This window comes from Parasteatoda tepidariorum, chromosome 2 (genome assembly GCF_043381705.1).
Source record: "Parasteatoda tepidariorum isolate YZ-2023 chromosome 2, CAS_Ptep_4.0, whole genome shotgun sequence".
In the NCBI taxonomy this organism is placed as follows: domain Eukaryota; kingdom Metazoa; phylum Arthropoda; class Arachnida; order Araneae; family Theridiidae; genus Parasteatoda; species Parasteatoda tepidariorum.
In genome coordinates, this window is record NC_092205.1 from 64,016,893 (window position 1) to 64,041,979 (window position 25,087).

At 29.9% G+C, this 25,087-nt stretch overlaps 1 protein-coding gene across 2 annotated transcripts in view; it reads left to right on the forward strand.

The window, feature by feature from the left end:
- LOC107454481 (nephrin) overlaps positions 1-25,087 on the forward strand; it is a 137,280-nt gene that overhangs the window by 80,260 nt on the left and 31,933 nt on the right. Inside the window, exons 7-12 of one of the 2 annotated variants that reach the window (XM_071177675.1) lie at positions 3,879-3,966; positions 5,240-5,403; positions 8,392-8,545; positions 13,635-13,693; positions 15,640-15,880; positions 17,548-17,838. In XM_071177675.1, coding sequence (XP_071033776.1) covers positions 3,879-3,966; positions 5,240-5,403; positions 8,392-8,545; positions 13,635-13,693; positions 15,640-15,880; positions 17,548-17,838 — 997 coding nt within the window. The remainder of the gene's footprint in view (positions 1-3,878; positions 3,967-5,239; positions 5,404-8,391; positions 8,546-13,634; positions 13,694-15,639; positions 15,881-17,547; positions 17,839-25,087) is intronic. The other variant, XM_071177676.1, reaches the window with a different exon arrangement.

The following is a 25,087-nucleotide window of genomic DNA, read 5'->3' on the forward strand; positions in this document are numbered from 1 at the left end:
AAGAATAAGATCGACCATGCTAAGGAAAAGAAAATTGCAAAATTAAATGATTCTCTGTTATTCAATCTTATTTAATCTGATTAAATTTATTTATTAAATGATACAAATATGACTTTAAGAAAGCTTTATTAATTTCAATTCATACCAGTTCATTAGAAAGTTTCGAAAGGGATGAAGAAAATATCATTTTATTCATTTTTTAAACTCAAAACTCTCGTGAAAGAAAAAAACTCATTCAATAGAAGTCAAGAGTGATCATCTGTAATGTTTTATTTCTGACAATTTATCACACCTCTAAGAAGGTCAATGCATAGCAATGCACCGTCACGTTTTAATGCTTAAGCGCACCCTTCTTTCTTGGGACTACTTTGTGCACCAAGATAGAGGATCTCAGTTGCCATGGTTACCTAGCATATCGTATTACAGTAAGTGAGTCAGAAAAGACGCGAATGTACTCATATATCTTGAATGCTCTACGAGCATCTCTCTGATGTCCGCCTGAAGGCATCTTTCATCACGTTTAATCCATCTGTTAGAGTGATAGCATTTCTTTTCTCTTCAGGCCAACGTGGCAGATATACTTTTTCAAGCTTTTTCTGTTATTTAATTGGATAGGGATAAAATCCTCTTACTCTGATTGGTTGTCTTTGAATAAATCCTGCATCATGATTGTTAGCTGTCGTATTATGTTTCAGTGAAGTTATGAAATGAGATATTAAAATTGTGAATAAAACCACAAACAAGATATTCGCTCAATAGAGTGTAAATAGTTTGGGCCTGTAGAAGGTCACTTAGAAAATAGTTTTTAATTGTTTTAATTTTTTTTTACTGTTTATATTTAGTAATTATAAGTGCAATAATTATTACCTGCTCACGATGGTTGGGTGATTGAGTTTTGGTTGAATTATGCTCTGTAATGATAGTTGGAGACTGTTTGGTTACTACCACAATCTGCTCTCTGATTTTAACAATTAATCAGATTTGAAAAATTGTTTCTTTTTTAGGTTGCAAAAATAAACCAAAAAAGTTATGAAATTTGTCTATTTTGCATTGAATTTTGGAAGATTAATAAGATAATTTTTAACTATTTAATCATTTTCCATGTGAACGTTCATAGACAAAAATATACTTTTCTAGTTTGAGTTCTAGCTATTCTTGATGTGTTTAAGTCCTTTTGGCTTCAACAAATTACAGTTTCTGCCGTTTGAATAACCATTAAAAAATTTTCGCCGAAACTATTTGCTAAAAAAATTAAACTTCAACTAATATAATCAACTAATAGTTCAGTAAAATCAAACTTTTTCTTCGAAAAAATTAATATTCAAGATTTTTTTCATAGAAAACATTGTTATGTAGTTATTATACATAATACCTAAATCTTCTCTAACTCTTTTCTGTACGTTTCTCCGTTTTTTGAGGGGAATAAGGGTGATTTAGGTGGGGATTTAAATTTCTTGAAGCTAGAGAAAGGGGACATATTTTCTGTTGTATTTTTTCACCCTGAATTGAATTAATCCAATCTCAAAGCGATTGATTTAATAGTTCAGAAGTTATAAGAGTTTAATGCACTAAAAGTACAAAATTGTACTTTGTATTGTATATAAAAATATAAAATTGTTAAATTTAATTTATACAATTTAAATTGTAAAATTGTAAATTGTACGCATCCGATATTGCCATCTAAGCAAATGAACCGTAGTTTTCTACATATTTTTCACCATTTTTTACAATGAATCGAATAAGAATTGACAGAAATCAATGAAACAAATAGTAGTTCAAAATTTGGAAGAGTTTCTATTTATGAAGTGTATTTCTTTTGACACGTACTTATGTAAATACATTACTTTGCTATTGACTATTTAAACGTGCGAGATGCATTTTCTGATTATTTTCAAGCTGAATTAAATATGAGACTAATTCTGAGATGATGAGACTAATAGTCTATAAGTTATAAGCGTTTTATGTACAAAGAGTACAATTTTGTACTTGCATTCATTTACACATCTCGCATTGCTATACTGATAAGTGTGGTATTGTTTCTTGAATATTTTTTCTGGCTGCAAAATGCAAAAGATGGTAAACTGGAACGCAAAAGATTGACATCAAACAAATTTGAAAGGTTAACATTTCAAAACGTGAAATGTGTGTTATTCTTAAATTAACTATTTTCAAATTTCACTTATTTTGAAGAAAACCTTTATAACTTCAAAACACTGTTTATCCTATCAACTCGAACTATTTTTCATTCAATTCAGCATAAAAAAATTCATCGGAAAATGTACCTCACATTTTTCTAGTCCTAGATAGCAAAGTAAAATGTATACTAAGTCATGTAAAAAATTGTACTTTCTATGTATGGAAACGATTTCAACTTTAGAATTATTCGCTCTCGTAATTCGTGTACTGTCCCATTCGGCTTATCGTAAAAAATTACGTACCTTCACTTATCACCTCAATGTCTCACTTGTTTAGATAGCAATATCAGATGCGTGAGTAGGTATTAGTACAAATTTGTACTTTTTGTACGTGTATATTGTGTGCAAAATGTATATCTACACCCACAAGCAGAAAGCGTCTAAAACTGTGACGAACGTCGCAGAACAAACGAAGTCTTGCAGAACAATTTGTATCTTGAATAAGTGACAGCGTTTTCCGGCGAGCCCCCTTACCCCGCCTCTGGTAGTCTTGCAGAACAATTGCCAACCATAATCTCATACATTCTTCTGCAGACCATAATGACCTGAAGGTTTAAAAGCTTCCCCTCATAATCTTGTAGTTATTTCGAAAAGACCAAATGCTTTCTATAAAGATGAAGAAGTTGTTGGAACAACAGACCAGCGAATGTTTGTGTTTGCAAATGGTACAACATCTGGGCACTTGTCCTTTCGAAAGATTTCTAAGGCAGCCCTTGTTTTAATGTTCGGACCTTCATATCATAGGCATTTTATTAATAATTCATCATGGTTATTAACAAAATTTTGAACTTCTAAAGCGATTGAAAAAGTAACAAATCAGGAATATTTGCCTTTCTTTAAAATATACTCAAGTGTGTCTGTGTATGATCCTGTATTTTAATAAATGAAAATATAGTATTTTAATGTAAAGTTGACTTTTTTTCGCTGTGAAATTCTTGCCGAACACTTGTATAAATTAATAAGTCCTGTTGCAGAACAATAGAAAATATTCTGCTTATGTGTATTTACATATACTTTTATAAAGAGTACAGGTCTTATAACTTCTAAACTATAAGTTCAATCTTGAGATTGGTCTAATTCAACTCAGTGCAGAAAAAATTTAATTGAAGCAATCCCTCTTTTGCCTGCTTAGTACAAAATTAGTTTTATCCTTTAAATCACCCTCATTTTCTTCAAAAAAGAAAAGAAAGGGCAGGGAAATTTCGATTATCATTTATAACAGCGTAACAATTTTTTTTTTCAAAAAAATATCTTGGGTATTAATTTTTCTCAAGGAAAGTCCTTTTTTGTTGTAATTAATCGGCTACTATATTAATTGCGTTTATTTTTCTGTCGGAAACTATCAAATTTGGGAAAGAAATGTTCAGTTAAGTTTCAAAATTAATTACAAAAAGCTAGAAAAATTTGACTATTGATTGACTTGGGTATTAATTTTTCTCAAGGAAAGTCCTTTTTTGTTGTAATTAATCGGCTACTATATTAATTGCGTTTATTTTTCTGTCGGAAACTATCAAATTTGGGAAAGAAATGTTCAGTTAAGTTTCAAAATTAATTACAAAAATATAGAAAAATTTGACTATTGATGTTAGTATATTTTATAATTTTTTTTCTTGCATTTAATAACTTTAAGTGAATGATAAAGGTATCTACTGACAAAAGTGTTTTATTTATTTTCCATCCTAGGATCCAGATGTGAAATCGTTTTCGTGTTATGCTGAGAATCCACCGGTGCGGAAGAAGACATTTCGAACGCACAAGTTAACAGTAACCTGTGAGTAGTAAGGATTTTAGTATTCTAGTTTACTATTGCGTTTAATTTAATAAAAATGCCTGTATAAAAATATTCCGTAGTTAGAACTGAGTAATTACCAGGAATAATTTTTACAAAATATTTTCCTCCAATTAGTGTTTGACCTTTAAATAACAAAGAAGAACAAAATATGTTTGCTGTGCAGAAAAGCAATCAACAAGCAAATAAAATTTAAATCATGAATTTTAAAATTTATAATGAATAAATATGTATGTAATAAAATAAATAATAATTTATTAATAGCATGAAAGATAATAATAATAGTATATTATAGTATATTAATAATAATGATTTGTATATAGTATAATGATAGTATGTGTATTAATATTTATGTGAAATATCTGCTATTCGTATTTTATGTTTGAATGCTTGCGCAGTATGAAATTCTCATTATTTCTAATACTGGTGAGTCACCAATCGAAACAAATCTCTAACTAAACCTTTTTCATTAAAAGCAAATTTTTCAACGAATTCAACCCAAATTTTTATGTAGACTTAAAATAAAATTCTTAAATTTAGATTTAACGTTTGTAAAATATATGCACTAAGTCTGTTAATTTTTTTTTCAAGTATTCAAATGAAATTTTTCAGGTAGAAACTGGCAGCTCTATTGAGAAATTTATCCATATTTCTCCCGATATTACCAATGTCATTTAGTCTGTATATAAATACAAACACCGATTTGAAAAAAAATGTATTTGGCTCCAATGTCAACTAACTGACAATAGTAGAAAATGAAACCTTTTGGAAAATATAGAACAAAAATAGTTGATTTTCTTTTTTAAAAACTTTAACTATGCGAGTTACATTTTTTTAGTATTAAAAGTAATGAATGTAAAATAGAATGTATTTTTTTTCAATGTTTCTTACCTTTTATTCTAGTATTCAGAATCTTAATTTCACTGTATTACATAGAGATGTCCAAGCTGTAGTTAGTCCACTTACGTGCCTACTGAAAAATCATCAAAAATAAATAAGCTACTAAGGACAACCAATAGGAATATGATTGGATTGGAATGAAAATAGGAATTGTCCACTAGGGATATTGCAAACAGCTGGTTGCCATTCACAACCACAAAATTACGACTCTCGATTGAATTATACTAGTCAAATGATGTAGTTTAGCCTTTGGGTTGGACATCTCTATATTGTTAACAGAATTTATGTTTTTTATACGCCTTTAGAGAACACTTTGTGTTACATAATTCCCATAAAGTAAGGAATGTATTTCCAGCAGATCCGCCTCAACCACCAACGATTCTGGGTTATGAAGAAGGACAACCACTGAAAGTTGGAGAGCTGCAGACCTTCAACTGCGTCTCCCTGGGGGGTAATCCACCAGCATCACTCAAATGGTTCAGAGGTGACAGGGAGGTACGCTTGCATCCATGGCGGCATGTAATTATTGTAGTTCATTATTTTCATACATGTGTTCATTAAGAAGATAAAATCGGAAGCTTAAAAGTTAGTTTTCTATAAAAAAAAAATTACAGTGAAACGATCCAAAAATTATCACGTTGTTAGTTGAGGAATTTTTGTTATCCCTTCCCTTCGATTGCATTAAAAATTACCTATGATTCGAAAAACGAATTAAGAAAAAACGAAAGGAGATAGAAATGCACTGCATCCTAATTTCTCTTTTGAAATCTAATTATGTCCACCAAGTTCCTTTATTATCAAGCCTCATTAACATATGGCGTTACTACTTCAGTAAAACTGTAGAAGAATGTTTTCAAAATAATCACTATTTGCGATAACTATGTGAGGCAATTTTGGTAAGTGCTTGGAAAGCAGAAGCTTGTGCTTCTATTTATGTGGAATGGTCTGAAAGGGAAGCCAAATACTTGTTTTTATAGTTTTCTTGTCAGAATAATTGTCAGTTAATGAACTTCGTAACTAATTTTGTAATTTACATCGAGAAACAATTCGGTTTCCTTAAGCAGAATACTATAAATCTTAAGATACTTTCTTCCTTTTCCCGTTGTTGTTGTCATAGGTAAGCGGTGTTATTGTTCCGGTATTACAGTGGCGCCATCCATGCCCGAGAATTTGACTTATGCTACACCCATGCGTCACACCCGTTTATAGGGCGATCCCATTCATACTTCCATTCAATCATCCATATATCGTAATTTTGACTTGAACCAGAGAACGACCAATCTCCAATTCAGTACCCTCAGCGGCATAATCTGTTATGGGAGCATGGAGGAGTTTGTGAACCGACAGATTTAAGTTGCACTAATCACTATTTACTTCAGTCGGTTGGATTCGAACTCCCGTTTTAACGAATATTTGTCCAGCACCCAGCTAACCAGGCTTTCCCAAGCCTTCCATTTCTCTTGAAATGGGTTTTCAAATCATCAACCTTTTTTAAGGTACATGGGATGTTATCTCATATTAGCTAAATTTGTAATGTCCGGCGAATTTATAACGAAAATTCCTAAAAGTTATACTAAATGAAAACCTGCCGCATGTAACGGACTTTTTAAGGAATCGAATTCTATACATAATTCTTTCAACTATGAAAGTCGATCGTCAGCAGCATATGTTTGTGCTCATTCAGTTACGTAGAAGAGCTTTTGAACTTATCTTATTAATGACTGTTTTGTTTGCGTTATTTTTGTAGAAAACTTACATTATGAATTGAGTTTTTATGCATGTCATTTATCATATATACATGCACATCCTCGCATGATTGTAAAGATTGATTTTCCATTAACACCCCTTTTTGAGTTACTATTTTACTCGCCTGCATATTTTCATTTATTACATAATTTAATTGTATGAAACTATACATGACATTTTGATTATTTACATGTATTGGAAGAAAACTAATAATTTGTTAAATTTTTACCAAAACATTCGACTGTACTATAATAAAATTGGCGTTTTTTCGTAAACTTTAACATAAATTCCAAATCCCATAAGTACTAGAAAGTACAGTTTTAACTGTGAAACTATTCTTTTTTCCTAAACTCGATTTTAACTTTGATTTAACAAAGAATAGAAATAAAGCTATACGTAATGCTCTAAACAATAATATTATGCATTTACATATCTGAAAATAATAATAGCCACTTCTTAAACAGCCTTTAAAAGGAAAAATTATCACTATGAAATTTTAAGTTGTAATATTCGTTTTCTTTGATGCTTGCCTTTAAATCTAAGGATTGTTCAATTGGTAAAATAAAATTATGAGAAAAGAAAATTGAAAAGTTCAAATTAGCTAAAACATTGCAGACTTTCTAATTTGTCAATGTAAAGTTTAAAATTTCTAATTTCTATATATTCTTAAGTTTAAAATTTCTACATCTGAAATTTCTATAATAATAACAACTTCTTTTTATAAGATAGTTAAAAATATGCTTAAAAATTAAATTCTAAAGTATTTCAATTTGTCGAACTATTTATTCATAAATTTACTTAAAAATTAGTTATTTATACTAACTGATTAATGCCTAAATAGAAATTTTTCTATAAAATTTTGTAAGGTTAATAACTTATATATGGACTCCCGCCTACCTCATCTTATCACTTTAAACAACTGAAGCAATAATTCCTCATAGCCTGGAAGAGATCAATTTACAAGAAACACGATTTATGACAGAACGCTAACGATCTAATTAATTTTCTAAGAGATTAAGTGGAGATCCTGAAGTAACCTAATTAATTTTCTAAGAAATTAAGTGGAAATACTGAAGTAACCTAATTAATTTTCTAAGAGATGAAGAGGAGATCCTGAAGTAACCTAATTATTTTTCCAAGAAATTAAGTGGAGATCCTGAAGTAACTTAATTTTCTAAGAGATTAAGTGGCGATTCTGAAGTAACCTGATTAATTTTCTAAGAGATCAAGAGGAGATCCTGAGGTAATTATAATAAAAAAGACAAAATTATGCAATGGTGAGTCACAACAACTATAAAATTGGCCAATTATACATGAAAACATCCCAATCATAATACTCTAACTAACGAAGTTTATTTTTAAAAAAAATATTTGCCTCGTTTTTCAGCCTTAAATATTAAAATATAAAAGCTCCTTAAGGAAAATAGGCCCGAAGTTAAATGTTGGTGTGTATGGGAGTCAAACATAGGTACCCCTTAGCATTTTACTTATTCTGTTTGGCAAATAAAATTTTCTAAATTAGCCAAAATATTCTCCTATCAAGGAGTATTAAGGAAACAATATAAGAACGTAATTTAAAACCTCAGATAAAGGAAATAATGAATAGTGCGTCTGTTGGGAAACTTTACACCTCATATAAGCACTCTTTAACACTCTACACCTGCGCATAATTGTAAAAAAAAAAAAAAATAAAGAATTGAAATGTGAATTTTAAGTAACCAACCAAGTTGATTTCTCTTTCTTTAACTTAAACCATTTTAGATAAGCACACCGACTGTAAAAACTGGAAGCGGCGTTTCCAGTGAACTCGTCATCAGGGTGGATCCCAGTGATAATGGTATGCTCTACAAATGTGAGGCTAATAACACTGCCACTCAGCTACCACTGGTTGCCTTCATTAAAACAGTCGTATTTTGTAAGTGAGAAAATTTTTATCAATCTATTTTTAAGTACTTTTTTTCAAAAATACTTTATTCCATAAAGTTATAAAAAATGAAGCTTTTTTTTACGAATATCTGAAAGTCATTACATGAGTACTCAAGTTTCAAATCAAAATGTGATCAAAATGTAATGTTTCATGTAAGTATCTCTATATTATTGAACCATTTATAATGATAAATAGAGATTGTGCATCTGAATATCAACAAGTACTACACACGGAGAAAAAAATTCTAGTAAAATTACCATACTGTATGGTAGGGATATTTCTGATAAGCAAATCATAAATTTGTTTAATGAAACAGAATGATTAATGAGTGGACAAAATTGTTATAATCTATTTAAACCCTTCATTTGGTAATATTCCTGTTCATATGGTAACGGTTTCCCGGGAATTCTGCTTTTCAAAGGATTAGTTCTTATTATTACACATTTAATGAAAAAATATAAAATTGAAAAGTAAATATAATTGAATCAATGTTTTTATGCCATTTTTTAAAGCATCGTGATAAAATTACAACATTTTACCACTCTTCATAAAGCCATATTTTATGGTTAATTTTACCAAAATCACTTTCAAAAAGCTTCGGTAAAAACTACCGAGCTTTTTGGTGGTCCCATAGAGCTAGAAGTATGGTAAATTCAACAAAATCTGGTTATTTTTACCATACTTATTTTTAGAGTGCGTGGAGGAAGGATGTGGGAAAAACGGATTTTCCCCTAAGCACTAAGCTTTATTAAAACTTAAACTGGTGTCGATTTTTTTCCAATTATTTTTGTTCTATTTTAAATCAGGTGAACACAACAAAAAACAAATCAACATTGTTAGCAAGTGGGATCGACGTCCCCGTGTAGGTGTTAGGAAAAATATGCTTAAGAAATAGCGTGTTTATTTTGGTTATTACTGTTTTGATAAACCTATTCGTGTTTCTGTAGAATTAAATAATGTTAGATCTTTAGCATTAAGAATTTTAATTAAAATAAAAAACGTCCTTTCAGCATTAATAACGTATTTTTAGGTACCAAATTAGTTAAAATTTGAGTAAATAATTTTTTTGAGTATAGTAAATTTCTTTTTTGATGGGATGAACTTGCTGAAACGTATTTTGCTTGATCTAATAAGGAACAAAATACCGGGTAAAAGTAGTAAATAAAAAAATGGAAATAATTGGTATTTAGCTGTTTTATAACGGGATTTCTAACACAAAATACAAAACTTATCAATAGCACAATTTAGAACTGTTTATTTATCATTTTCAACAGTTATTTTTTTTAAATTAATTAATGAATATTTATTTGAAGTAATGTATAAATTTGCTTCAACGAATCTTGCTACGTTGTCATAATGTTTTAGTTTTTAATTGGCTTTTATCGAATTTTCTCAAGCACATTTTTATAAAAATAATTTTTTTTTTATATTTAAGATAAAATTCAATAATTTCTGATTTATTCAACAATATAAGAAATTTTCAAACCGAAGTGTGATAATTCTATCTTGGGAAATTTTTCTGATTAATTTTTGGAATCTATTGTAGGAAATGATGAACATACACGATAGTGAGTGTACTAATTTAATATAACATATAGCTTGGAAAACAGTTTATTGGAAATACAAGCACATTTTATTCTTAATTAATTATTTAATTATTATGCCTGTAACCAATTTTAATCGTTTTAGTTTTAGCACACATTCTACCAGGCTTCCTCAGGTTTTAGTAATTTCTTCTTCCTTATGCCATATTTAAATCAATGAAAAAAATAAAGCTATTTGGTGTTCTTCAATTGATTATATCGACTTTTTGCTTGTAAATAACTTATAGATTTTCTGTGGGATTCAGTTTAGGAGAGTTTCTGAGTTACTTTAAGACAGCCACTTCATCTTTGGCATATATTTTGTTTATTATTTATTCATTTATTTTTTGAAAATCATTTCAGAGTGGCAAATTTTGTTGAAACTTTTCATCTTCGGATAAAGGCGCTTGGTTAATTCTGACGTATTCTATATTTCCTGGTAATTGCCGTTGATCATGATTCTTTCAGCACAAATTAAATCAACAAACCAGTATTTTTTTATACGACAAAAGAACCGTCGTATACGAAATGTAAGTTATAAATCCATAAATTTACACTCTTGATGCATTTCATAGGCTTGTTAATGTATCAAGAATCGGCTTCATATATATTCCATATGAATGATGATGATGAGGATTACTGCTCGGTTGTCTCTTTGCTTGGTTGCGCTTATAGCTCGCTTATTGTAGATTGAAAGATGGGAGAATGCGCATTTTTTCCTAAATATTTCCCACTACACCAGATTTCTGTAAATATAACAATACTTAAAAAAATATTTATAACAGAGTTATGCAAATGATATTTTTAATTATACTTTGCATTTTCTTTTAACAAGATAGCCTGTCAATATTTACAGTTTCAAATAACCATTTCAAGTCATATATTAATCTATCATTTTTTTTCCACTACGGATTGCGTGTTTCAGAAGCTATACCTTGCGCGCGCTCTAACAATTGTTTCGGGAATTTCTTATCAAAGCTTACGTTAGTTTACATTTTTATGAATTATATGCTTTGGTAATATTGGCTTTTGTATGTGCCATATTAAATAACTAGTGAAACTCTCCCAACTTATCCTTTGTATCAATTATGACTCTATTTATTTCTGAAATATATGATATGTTTTATTTGTTACACACTTTATAAAGAATTTTTTATTATCACACACTTTTAAAAGAATTATAAGAACTTTGAAGCCGCATAACATTTTAAAATAATTTTTAAAAAATAAGTGAAAACTGAAGTTAGTTTTAAATTTCATATCAAACTTATCAGGAATGTCATTTCGCTTTTGTCTATGAATTATATATTTTAAAAATCTTGTACTTTGTTATATTATATACTGCGCAAAACTCTCTCTCTCGATTGTTCTTTGAAATAATTATCACAATATACCTTCAATATGCAATTTCCATGTTTTGAGTGTAATACCCTTAAGAGAATTATAACAACTTTTAAAACGCATAATATTTTACTAGAATTTTAAAAAAAATACGTGAGAACTGACGCTAGTCGTAAATTTCATATCAAATTTATTGTGAAGTCCATTTCCTTTTTAAATATGAATTATATCTTTTGAAATTTTGAATCTGCCATATCAAATATTTCACAAAACTATCTCTATATTGTTCTTTGAAATAATTATCACAATATTTCTGCAAAATATCATGTACTTATTTCAGTGTAACACTTTTATAAGAATTATAACAATTTTGTAAACGCATAATATTTTAAAATAATTTTTAAAAAGTGAGCAAAAACTGAAGCTAGTTGTAAATGTTTCACATTTATCATATTTCTCAATTCACTTTTGTCTATGAATTATTTCTTTAAAAATTTTGTATCTCTCATATTAAATATTACTCAAAACTCCCTCTCTATTAATCTTTGAAATAATTATCACCAATGTATATACAATATTATTCCTTAAGCCTAATATTTTGAAGAAAAAAGATGAATAAATTTGAATACTTTAAAATAATTTTTTTAAATAGTTGTTACAAAGGGAAAAAAATCACACCAAGTATAACTTGCGTTGTGTCAACTTGTAATTTTTAAACTTTGACAACGTATAAAAAAAGATTATGCGTAAACGTTTGTCACACATTCAAGAAATTTAGCTTTTCATCGTGAGATGTCAAAATATTTCTAAAAGAATAAACGAGTATAAAAAACTTAGCAACCAATAACTTAACTCCTCACTAAAAAGGTGTCTTGTAAATTTTGACAAGTTTTAAAGTGTTTTAGTAATTGCCTTCACTAATGTAATGCATACAATAAAATTGTAATTTATATCTCATAATATCTTATTTAAATACTTTGGCGTTTAAGATTATGTAATTTTTAAGTAATTCTATCTCAAATGGTATGAAATATATTTATGTATGCAGCTTCAATAAAAAANGTTCAAGAAAAATATGATAACAGTATTCTCGAACAAGCAAAAGAAATCTAAGGTTTCGAAATTCTTGATGAAGAAAATTTAGAAGATTGGTTTCAAAGTGATGCATGTGAGTCTGGCTTCCAGTATTTGACTGATGAAGACATCGTTATGTTGTTAAATCAAATAGTGATGATAGTAACTGATGCAGAAGATGTAGTAAATGAATGAAATACAATTTCTCATTCTGCTGCTCTGTGGAAACTTTATTAGATTATATGGGAAGATTTGATTACGGTGACACTACTGCGGTTCGTAAAATATGTGTATCGATATGGCGAAGACGCATTACACGTATACTCCCTCTTTATTATTCTTTGAAATAATTATCACCAACGTATATACAATATTATTCTTTAAGCTTAATATTTTGAAGAAAAAGATTAATATATTTAAATAATTTAAAACAATTTTTTTTAATAGTTGTTACGAAGGGGAAAAAATGACACCAAGTATAACTTGCGTTGTGTCACCTTGCAAATTTTAAACTTTGACAACGTATAAAAAAAAAATTATGCGTAAACGTTTGTCACACATTCAAGAAATTCAGCTTTTCATTGTGATATGACAAAATATTTCTAAAAGAATAAACGAGTATAAAAAACTTAGCAACCAATAACTTAACTCTTTACTAAAAAGGTGTCTTGTAAATTTTGCCAAGTTTTAAAGTGCTTTAGTAATTGCCTTCACTAATGTAATGCATACAATAAAATTGAAATCTATAACTCGTAATATCTTATTTGAATACTTTGGCGTTTAAGATTATGTAATTTTTAAGTAATTCTATCTCAAATGGTATGAAATATATTTATGTATGCAGCTTCAATAAAAAATTTACTATTTATTTCGATTTTATAAACAGCTGTAAATTTTTATCAATTTATGAGAAATTTTAAAGTCGTTCCCTCTTTTAAAATCATTCAGATAACTTACATCATATATTGATGTTATATTTTAATTTTTTTTATTATTATTATATTTTAAAGTTTTAACAGTGTTAGAATTTTCAACTATTTATTTATATTTTGTATTACATGATATTTATTTATTTGCAGTTCCACCTTCAAATGTAACTATCACTTTGAAACCTTGTGATCCTAAAGCTGGAGATGAGGTAAAATATTTTTTTTTCACCAAACTTCACTTTCAACGTTAAACTACAAATTATCATATTTTTGTTTAAATAAAGTAATTGTTAAATATTTATTTGAAAAATTCTTGTATTATAATTTAAATGGAATTTTATATTCTTCTTGTATTAATTTAGAAATTATTATCAGTAAAGGAGGTATACCAACAAAATAAATCTTTGTTCAAATTTTTATTATTTTAATTTTATTTAAGTTCAAATTTAGGCTCATTTTGAGCTAATTTATGTCTTTTGTTTCAGCCGGTATTGTTCACCACATATTAACCAATTATGTCTATACTCGGGCTCATTTATTGTTACAATTCACTTATTGTGGACTAATTAGGAGGAGTATAACAGAGCACTTGAAATCCAGCAAAATACATCTCATATCACGATCAACAATAATTCTCCTAAAATTTAATTATGAACTTGTAAATCTATTTGACCTTAGATGTATTCTTATTTTACATCTTATTTATTTACATCTTATGTATTATGTTGGTAAGTGACACCTTAAGGATACATTTAAGCATTTTGTAAGAGTTTTACTCTGAAAATTTTTTTTTTGTTGATAATTTTCATAATTTTCTCATACTTTTGTTGCCAAAATGAAAAATGAGAAAAAAATATTTTTAGTTTAAAAAGCCTAAGTTTCTCTGTAACACTTCTAGATCATCTTTGCAAGGCAAACATTTTTAAACTATGTTCCATAAAAAGGCGAATTTTTGTTCTCTTTTTAATGTTTCCTTATTCGCGTAGGAAAAAAAAAACTATTACAAATTTAGAGGTTTGTAATATTGTAGAAAATAAGTGGGACAGTTTTTATTTCCCCGCCCCTGAAAGGCTTAAGCGTGAAAATTATGCAATTTAAATTGTAAATTAAAAATTCACGCATTTGGACTTAGTGAAACAATGAGCTGATTGATACCTTTGCACATTGTATATTTTGATACTTATCATCACATTGCTGTATCCAAAAGTTATTCTGTGTGCAAAAAATATGCAAATCACCGGAAACAAAATGTCTAGATCAAATGAAAATATTTATAAAAAGATCCAGATTTAAAATATTGTAAGCTATAACATTTTTAAAATACATCACAGTCCAAACTTTTTTCTAATTATTAGTCTTAATAGATTTTTCTTAAGATATTCTAATAAGCAAGACTCTCTTCCGTATGTTATAAGAATACAGACAACGAAAGTTTAAGCTGGTAATTCTTAAATAATCTGTTAAAATAACAAGAAAGTGAGAGTATTTTTTTTCACTTCAAGATTAGTTAAATAATATTATGTCTAATAAATTACAATTAACTATTTTATACATGCGTCATTAAAATTTTTTTAGGAAATTAAATTATTTATTACACGATATAATTTGTTTTAACTACAGAATTTATTACACGAGTTCTCGATACAAAAAATATATATTTTTAAAGTGTACTCAATATTAAAAGTATTTTCTGTATATAATTCCAAATCAAATTACGCTAAAAAGTACCAGTAATTTTTTAACGGAGCATGTTACAGAATAAAAAATCTGATATACCGTTACTTTAAGAGTAATAATTACAATAAAATTACTGAATCAGTCTAATTAAATAAATATTAATGTCAAAATTACGATATATTTTACGGTAGAAATGAATTTTACGGTAAAATGACTTTTACGGATGATGCCAAAGTATCGGTACTTTATACCGCAATTTGTTTCGGTTTTTTCTACAGTGTACTGACCTAGTAGAAAGTCCTACCGTCCTTTAAAATTTTCAGCGTACCCTTTAGGAAAAGTAGCAACACATATTATAGGAACAGTGTACGGCAGATAAAATTACATTTCTCTTATTATATTTGATCTTTAACGATTTTTTTAGTCTGCGACATTTTACTATGTTTTTAACTTCAAAGTTTTACTTTATTTTTTCAAGGTAACGTTAACATGCTTATCAAGTGGCAGTAATCCATTAGCACGAATCACATGGAAGAGAGATGGACGTCATGTACGAGACCATACAGAAGAAACTCTAAGCGCTGATTTTGGTGCTATTTCAACGAGGAGTGTTTTAACATTCCCCGTCACGTCTGCAGATGACAAAACTATATTTGAATGTAAAGCAAAGAGCGATGATCTTCCAGCTGTCATTACCAACGTTACCATAAGAGTGAGGCGTAAGTAATGTATCCATAATTTTTTTTTCGCTGATAACTTACTGCATTTGAACGTGTTTAATAAAATATTTAAATGTGTGAAAAAATGCAAACATGTTCTCTTCAACGATGAAAAGTGCTGCAAAAATTAAAATGTTGTTGTTGTTGTTGCTTATCCTCTCTGTCTGACGGAGTCAGACAAGATCCACGAGTTCGTTGACTGAAAGGAAGTCGAAGACAAGGAGAGGATTGCTATAGAGATCCTCCTTAGAGAGTCCCATGCAATCCAAGAAGTGCTCAGGAGATGCCTCATGAATTTGGAACTTGGTGCAGATGACGAAGGTTTTCCTGCCCTCGTTGAAAGTGAGGCACTTAATGTGACCGCTAACAAGCCTTGATAGAGCAGTCCGGGTACGTCTGTCACACGGGAGGTCAAGGGACAAACCCGGTTTTGATCCTTTGTACCAATTATGGGTTGGGGGTGTTATGCACTCCTCCGAGATTTTTGATTTTTCCAGAGAGTTAAACTCCGAAAAAGTGTGGAAGAGGGAGTTGTTGTAATCCTGCAACCCTCCTTAGCAAGAATATCAGCCATTTCATTCCCGTTGAGATTCACGTGGGAAGGTACCTATTGCAAAGGAACATCATGATTAAGTGAAATGAGTTTTAATTTAAGCAGGATAGAGGTGCTGATCCTGTCGCCCACAAGAGGCCAATTACTAAGGTCATGGAGAGATTAAAATGTCGAAGTGTTAATTTCTAAAGTGTTAAATTTCAAATATCATGCCAGTTTTGTGAGCAAGTATGGAAGTTATGTCAAACTGCATATTCTCTCGTCCTTTTTCAATAACACTGGGGAACGAATTTGTTTGTTTTACTGTAACGGATTATATATATTTTTACGTTACTAATTTAAAATCAGTGACGCAACAGGTTTCTCTCCAATTCGCGCAACAGCTACAGTTTTCTTTTAATGATATTTTTATTCTTTTTTTTGTTGAAATATACAAGTTTTGAAATGTTATGTTATAAGTAACAAGCCGATGCCCAGAAATATCGTCATACACCACTAGAGGCACTACCTATTATTATGAACTGTTTGTGTTCGTTTGAACCTGTCACAATAGATAAACGCCTTTAGCTCTGTACGGTGACAATTCCGGGCATGGGTTCCTATGCAATTTTAATCTTGAAAATGTGCCCCGACTACTCTTAAAGAGTGTCGTAACATATACTAGACCCCTATTGTATATAACGTTTTTAAACTTGTACATTTTGGCAAAATATATACCAAAAAAATCTGTATCTTTTGAGATAAAGCTAATTTCAGATCTGAAATCTCCACACCCGAATTAGACAAGAACAATTATCTGTATAAATCCAGCTGAAAATTTGCTGCGCACTGTACTTTTTTATCATTTAACATTATACATCATTTAACATATGTGTAATTTTTATCATTTAACGTCATTTTAACATTATAAACTTAGATTTGAAAAAACCTCGATATTTCAAATTTAATATAACACATGAAAAAAAAAACAAATCATTCTACTAGATAAGATAAAATATGTGTACTTGAAAATTGTCTTTCATTTTATGCCTGTTTTTGACATCTTTCTTTCTATATTATGCCTTTCATTTCATATGTGTTTTTGACTTTCTTCTCTGTTTTTGATTTCCATCAGACAAACCAGAGTTTCCAGAACCTTATCAAAGGGTGGACGTAGCCGAAGGTACAAACGCAACAGTGAATATCAGTGTCAATGCTTATCCTGACGTGGCATGGTTTTCATGGACAAGGGATTCTTCGTTGATCCCTCCGATGTCAGAAATGGATGATCATCTACACCGAGTTATGTCTTCCGGGCCTGTACTCTACATATTGAACGTGGCGAGAAAAGACGCTGGCACCTACATTTGTATGGCTGAAAACGAAGAAGGAACTTCAAATGCAACTATAATTTTGAACGTGCAATGTAAGTCCCCACTGAATTTTTTTTTTCTTTTTTAAAACTCTTTTTCATGTAGAAAGTTTTGATAAGAGGTTTTTAAGTACAGGCCTTGGAACGGTCAGGCCTTGGAACGGTCAAAAAAAATTAAAGCATAATATTTTAAAACTTTTTTTAAAAAAAGGAAATGCTTTTTTTAAACGTACACGGTATTTCATAATAACTGTCCTTAATACATATTTCGAGAATGTTAGTCAAAAGAGAAATTTGAAGTGTATTCACATAAGTGGTTGCAAGTTATGCTAGGAAAAATGTATAAGCAATACACATTTTTTTATAACCAGCGTTGAACAGCCAACGCAGTTTCTGAGTTCATGATTATCAATGCTCAGCTCCATAAACTAGTAATTTCGAGCTCAACCCAGAAGTAAAGAGGCCTCCTGGATAAATCATTAGGACAAACTAGCCTTCTTGGCTCTTAAACGGAACTAAGCGAGAGTGTTAAGTGACAGGAAAACCACGTAAGGCCCTCATTGTAATCCCGATCGAAAAGAGATTCAAAACCATGATCCATCTACCACTGAGGTAGTTTTACTTTGGCATTGTGGTTGGTGTAAAAACGGGAGCAGAATTCGTACCATTCGAAATCGGGTCACCGCATTGGGAGGCAAAATCGCTATCCCCTAATCCACCGAGGCACGATAGATAAATTTAATGATTTACTATAAAGAAATCTGAAATAAAAAATTTACTTAAATTTCCAAATGACATGTGGAGTTTTTTTTTTCTTTCTTTCTTTTTTTTTCAATTAATCGTTCTACTCAGTTATGTTTTCTCCAGAAATTAAATATATTTTAATACCAAGTAGTGACCAATGATTGCGTTATCAAGGAAAAAGGATTTTTTAAAAGCTTTCAATGTCACACGAAAGCAAAATTGAACATATAAAATCACGTCAGTTTTTACTAAAAAATTGTGCAGAAATAATGCTTGGGGACCTGTAATTAAAGCGCGATACGCGTTTATTCTCAAAATTGTTTTCGTGCTTAACCTTTTATGCATGCTGCTCATGCTTTAAACCAGGGAGGGGCAAACTGTTTTGATCGAGGGCCAAAAATCGAGAAAAAAAAAAGTTTCGTGGGTCAAGTAAAAACTTCGAAAAAAAATACGACATACAAATTTTAATTTAGATTTTTAAAGAGATGAATGAAACAGCAATTTCATTTCCTTATATAGAAGTTCGAAGTGAGATGTGCTTATTTCAAGGAACGAGACTAACGATTCAAGTTGTTCAAACGAAGAACGATTCAAGTTGTTCATATGACAAAGAAGATCTGTCTAAGTCCATTCATCATTGAACACATGGCACTCTAAATCAACTTTGCGTTTTTAGTAGCTTTTGGGGGGTTAAAAAAGTTTACAAATAAGGCAAAAAAGCACTAACCACTTTATAAATTCAATAATTTCACCATTATTTACAATGACATATATGTGCAATCACTAAACATTTATTGGGTAACATTATTGGGTAACATTTATTGGGTATCCATACCCAATAAATGTCAGAACTCATGCCGGCAGAAAAATCCACTCGTTTTTGCTTAAAATGGGCAGTCGGCCACATGTGAAGTGCAATTCACCTATAGTAGATTCCATATGTCTGCTCCTCGAGAAAGACGGACCCTCGTTGGAGCCAATCTACGGGTATTCAATAAAGACTACTTTCAACATTTTACCAATTGAAGCTGTCTGTGCTAACTATTTCCATCAATTTATGCTCTGTAGAACAAAAATAGAGAAAGTGAAAAGGTCATCAAAACTTTATTAAAAAAGAAGAAACAGCAAAAAAAAACTTTAAGCAAAGTAGACAAGAAAAAGGAGTTAAAATTCTATCCGCGGGCCGGATAAAACCTTCCGGCGGGCCACAGTTGACCCGCGGGCCGTAGTTTGCCCATCCCTGCTTAAAGCAGTGTCACAAATTACAATCAGAATTAAAATTCTAAGTAAATTAAATTCAATTTTCGCATGATCAATTCAATTTCGCTTTAAATCTACAAAAGTATCATGCTAATTAAAAAAAAATTGCTTCTACACTTGAAACCAGCATTACAAACTTTTCTCAAAAAGTTAACCTGATATATCGCTTTTAACACTTAAGGCTTTCAACTCCAATAAGTTTAAAAATAAAGTTGTCATTACTTTATGTAATTACGTCATTAATTTATGTTATTAGATAAAAGTTACTCGTTTTTAATTTCATTTGACTCATTCATCATCATCATCACTCGTTTTATTTCACTATTATTATTCTACTAATGACCTATCTTTCGCTATTTTTGGTTAGTTTGATTACTATTTACAATATTTATACTCAAGGGCTATTAATGAATGAGAATAATACATGTCTTGAAGACCAATGCTAATAAGTGCTATTACAAAGGTCTTAAATGCCTAACAGCACAACAAATGACCTAAAAATACAAAATATAACAAACTCTATCAAATCATAGCTTGTAATCTGGCACTGATAACTATTAAGATATAATTTTCTTTTTTATTTAAATAAATCTTGAACTAAGCTTAAGGAAAGTTTTAAGTTTCCCAATTTTTTAGGTTTTATTAATAGAGAAAACATTATGATCTTAAAAATACTAAAGTCTTAATACAAATCTTAAAATTCTGTAAAATTTAGAAACATAAAATTATAACTAAATTTGGCATTAGATATTTGTAAGCAAGATATTGTTAAGTAAATAAAGTACGTAATACTTTTAGTTCATTTTAAGTAGTATTCTTATAAAAATTTCGTCAAGAAAATAATAATAAAACATTAAGTAAGATTTGAATTATTTTGAACAAGCTTATATTATTTTTTTTATTGTGAAATGTATTAGCTTCCATCTTTTAAAAAATAATATATCATTCCTACTCAATTAAGTAGATTAAATGTTAACGTCAAAATCTTTACAGAAGAAAACGAGAGAAGATTAAGAATTTTTTTTTCTGTAGCCTCCTGAGATTACGCAATTTCCTGAAAAAATTCTTCGAAGTACATTCAATATGATTAAACTGTTTGGAAAACTTTTTGAAAACTTCCATATTCCCATTAACGAAACATTACCAACAAAACGGATGAGTCTCTGGAAGAGTAAAAAAGAAGCTATAAAAATATATACCTTGATACATTTCCGAAAATATTTTCCTGATTTCATATCGGATTTATACCTTTACTTTATTTTGTGTTCCGCGAAATCGAAACAAAAATTAAGTTGCTGCGAAAAAAAGCTGGAAAAAAAAGAAAGCACGAAATATTTTTAGAAAAGGTTGGGAAGTTATTTTTCTTTTTTATTTTATTTTAGCTTTCAACGGGGGATTTTGCTAAAAGATTTATTGAAGTTTTTATAATTCATCTCTTTATTCTTTCAAAAATAAATTTCTTTTATATTGTGTAGTTTTATTTAGTTACGAAATGTAAACAATTTTTTAGCTTTTTAAAAAATATCTATGGATTGTATTTTAAGGACGCAAATTTAAGAAGTTAGATATTTCTGATGAAATATTTTTCCATGAGCAGGGTAGACTTTATATTGCTAAGCAACGTTCATCAATAATAGAATTGTATTGGCCGGGATAACCTGGTTCATAGGATGCATTTCCCAGAAGTCGTGAGTTCGATCTCCGCCGGTCGAAGATTCCTTGTGTAGTAAATAGCGACTATTGTGTATTGTACTGTTGCCCTTAAAACTTTGATTATGCTGTGATCAATAAATTAACTTTGGTAACAGTTACCCAGGTTCAACAAAGAAAATCAGCAAAGGAATTACTTGAAACATTTAACATCTACCAAAACTTTTATTAAGACTCAAATTTTCAAACAAAAACAACTCAAACCATTTCTAAATGCTTTCCGTAAATATCACATATTTCCAAACTATACATAACTTCAAGTTCAAATTTTATCAATACGAAACTATATTTTCAATAAAATGCAATTAAAAATACAAGGCTCATTATTCTACTACTCTCCAGTAAAAACAATTAAGAATAAAAGGCACACTTATCTTAAAATCTACTAAAGCAATTAAAAATAAAAATCACAATATTCTCTAATCCTGCAAACCCGATTAAAAATAAGAGGCTTATCTCAAAAATATATATCTTAAAATATAGTAGAAGCAATTAAAAGTGAGGGTAAATTATTCTTTTAAATCTGTACTAAAATCGAACTTGAGTTTATAAATGCAAATCAAATCACGGACCAAATTCCTGGAGCGCCCACCGGTATTGCCGTCAGACTCGTGGATCAGGTCAACCTTTCAGTTTCTAATAGACAGCACTTCAAACTTCTTTAGGCATCCTTCTAGTAAGGCAGTTTGCACAAGTGGGACAACAGACTTTCAGCATTGGTACGCTCTGGATAGGCCAACAGACTCGGCTCGAACATAGCAGCACTCAGCTCATCACTTTCAGTCATCAACTTAGAGGCTTCGACTTAACTTTTCTCAAGACTCCCGCTCATCCACTCAGGGACTCCGATCTAGTCCATTAATTCAGCGACTCTGGTTTTAATACATTATCTTTTCAGCGGTTCATCTTAGACCATCTTACTCAGCAACTCTGGCTTTAATTAATCATTCTCTCAGTGGTACCGTCTTGGTTCATCCTTCTCAGCGACTCCGGCTTTAATTCATCATCCGCTCAGCGGCACCGTCTTAGTCCATCCTCTCAGCGGTCTTAATCCATTCTCCTTCAGTCACTCTTCACGACCGTTTTATTCTCTTCTCAGCAAGGCGAAAGAATCTTAGACTGACCTGTCCCCCCCACGAGCCGCCAGGCAACCAGTCGACGTCAGAACAACAAAAAAAAAGTTCCATTAAAAAAACAGTCCCAAATTAAATAATACCTCATAAAAGTGATAAGACAATACTAATTAAATATAAATAAACTTAAATACACATAATTCAACCCAAAAATCCAACTTAAAAGGATAATTAGAATCTCCAATACACAATACTATTGTGATTGAATTTCAAATTTATAATGGTGGTGCCACCTGGAGGCAAATCATGTTGAAACACCATAAACACTCACAAGAATTCGAAAATAAGCAGAGCTAACCAGTGCAGCCATCTATTGATGAAATAAGCCAACTATTTCCGCTGAAGAAGTAACCCATCTTTAAAAATACTCAACAACATCAAAAAAAAATACAATGAATTTATATTTATTACAGTACGTTAAATCACAAAGTTCTCCATGCTTCCATAACAAATCAATACCTCTGGGGATACTGAACTGCAGATTGATCGTTCTCTGGTTCATGTAAAAATTACGGTTCGTGGATGAATAAATGGATGTATAAATGGGTTAACCCTATGAACGGGCTGGAACTGCTTGTGGCTGAATTCGTATACTTGACTCTATATTACGCCACTGAAAAACAAATAATGCACCCTCTACCTTTAATTCGCTTGATTTCCCTAAGCAGGCTTGCTGGTTTTGGCAAGTGGCATTAGAAGCATCAACAACAGAATAGTATCGAATTAGTGTACTCTTTAGTCAATTATTAGCTTAGTAATGTAGCAAATATTTTTCTGATATCATATCGGATTTATTCCTTTACTTCATTTTGTGTTCCACAAAATCGAAACAGAAATAAGGTTGCTATGAAAAACGTTGAAGAAAAAAATAAAGAACGCATGAAATATTTTCAGAAAATTCTAGGAAGATATTTTTAGTTTATTTTAGCCTTTAACGATTGGCTTTGCTAATCCCAGATCCCAGAATGAATATTCAAGTGACACAAAATCGAAGTGTTTCGAATCAAAGTTGCTTTTATTATCAGAAAAAAGTTATCAGTTTTCTTCGATTTTGCATTATAACCTGTTTAACACAATCAATCACTGACTGTAATCCAATGCAAGCTATCAAGTTTAATATGGTATATTTGTAAATTAGTTTTTAAAACTCAAAATTTAACTGACGATATTTAACACAACATTTAAAACAAAAATTTAAATTTTACTCATACAATCAATAGATCATATATGCTCTAGCAAATAAAACAATAAAATAGACAATAATTTCCCTAAACATTTTTATGCAAATCAAAATCATGCATTTTTTGAAAGAAAAATTTCCCATGAATAAGTTTCCGAATTGTAAATATAAAACATATGTGTTAAACTATGAAAATAAGAACTATGTATGAAAAATAAATATTATCAATTAAAACTACAAGGATGAGAAAAAAATTTCAAAAATTTTAATCAAAATCTATGATTACTTTTGTTATTTAAACACCAATTAGCTTTATAATCGTGAAATATTTCGAAATTATTATTAGAATAAATGAATAAATAAAATCATTAATCATCAATTCAAATATCATTAAAAAAATCAATACTATTTCATAGATAGATATAAACTCTGGTAAAAATTGCTTCAAAAATTTAAAAACAATAAATACAATTTAATAACAATTTCATCGAATAAAACTCTTGTGAAACATTTAAAATAAAAGCATGGAAATCCAATTAATATTTTAATTGAACACCTGTTTTTCGCTGAAAATTCCATCTGAACAAAATTATATCAATTCTAAATTTAATATCAAGAATGTAATGAAATTAGGAGGGGGGAATTAAAACAAAACAGTGTAATTAGTAAATAAAATTAAAATGTAATTTTTGCCAGAAAAAAGTGTTTGTTTGGATGATAGATTTATTATTTATTTTAATTGAAAAAAATATTATGTAGTAATCATTTAAAACACGAAGTTATAAAACTAAAATTAATAAAAATTTGTATTAAATACCTTAAAGGATACAACTTTCCCCAAGCAACTAGTAGGGTAAGGGGAATAAAACTTACTACACAATTACTCCTCGCAATTACTCCTAATTTATGTTCTTATGCTAATTCTAAAGTGCACGAAGAATTAAAACCAAGTTTAAATGAATGATGTTTCTCCTTAAATGAGGCGGGGTGAGAACAAATCACTGACGAAACAATCCCGAGAACATAGGGTGAGGCATATCCACGCTTTGCGAAAGTCACTTGTAAACTCAAAATTCTTCCACAGCTATTTGCAGTTCGACACAATTTATCTTTCCTGTTCAAGGACCCCCTCCTTGATGAAAAATATCTAAGCTCTTCAGTAATCTTTAGAACTTATGGGCATAACATGCTGCATACATAAATAATACGTAAGCCCCCATTCATCATGAAATTTTGTTGATTAAAGAAGTTCCAATTTGCTAAAGAAGAATTGGTT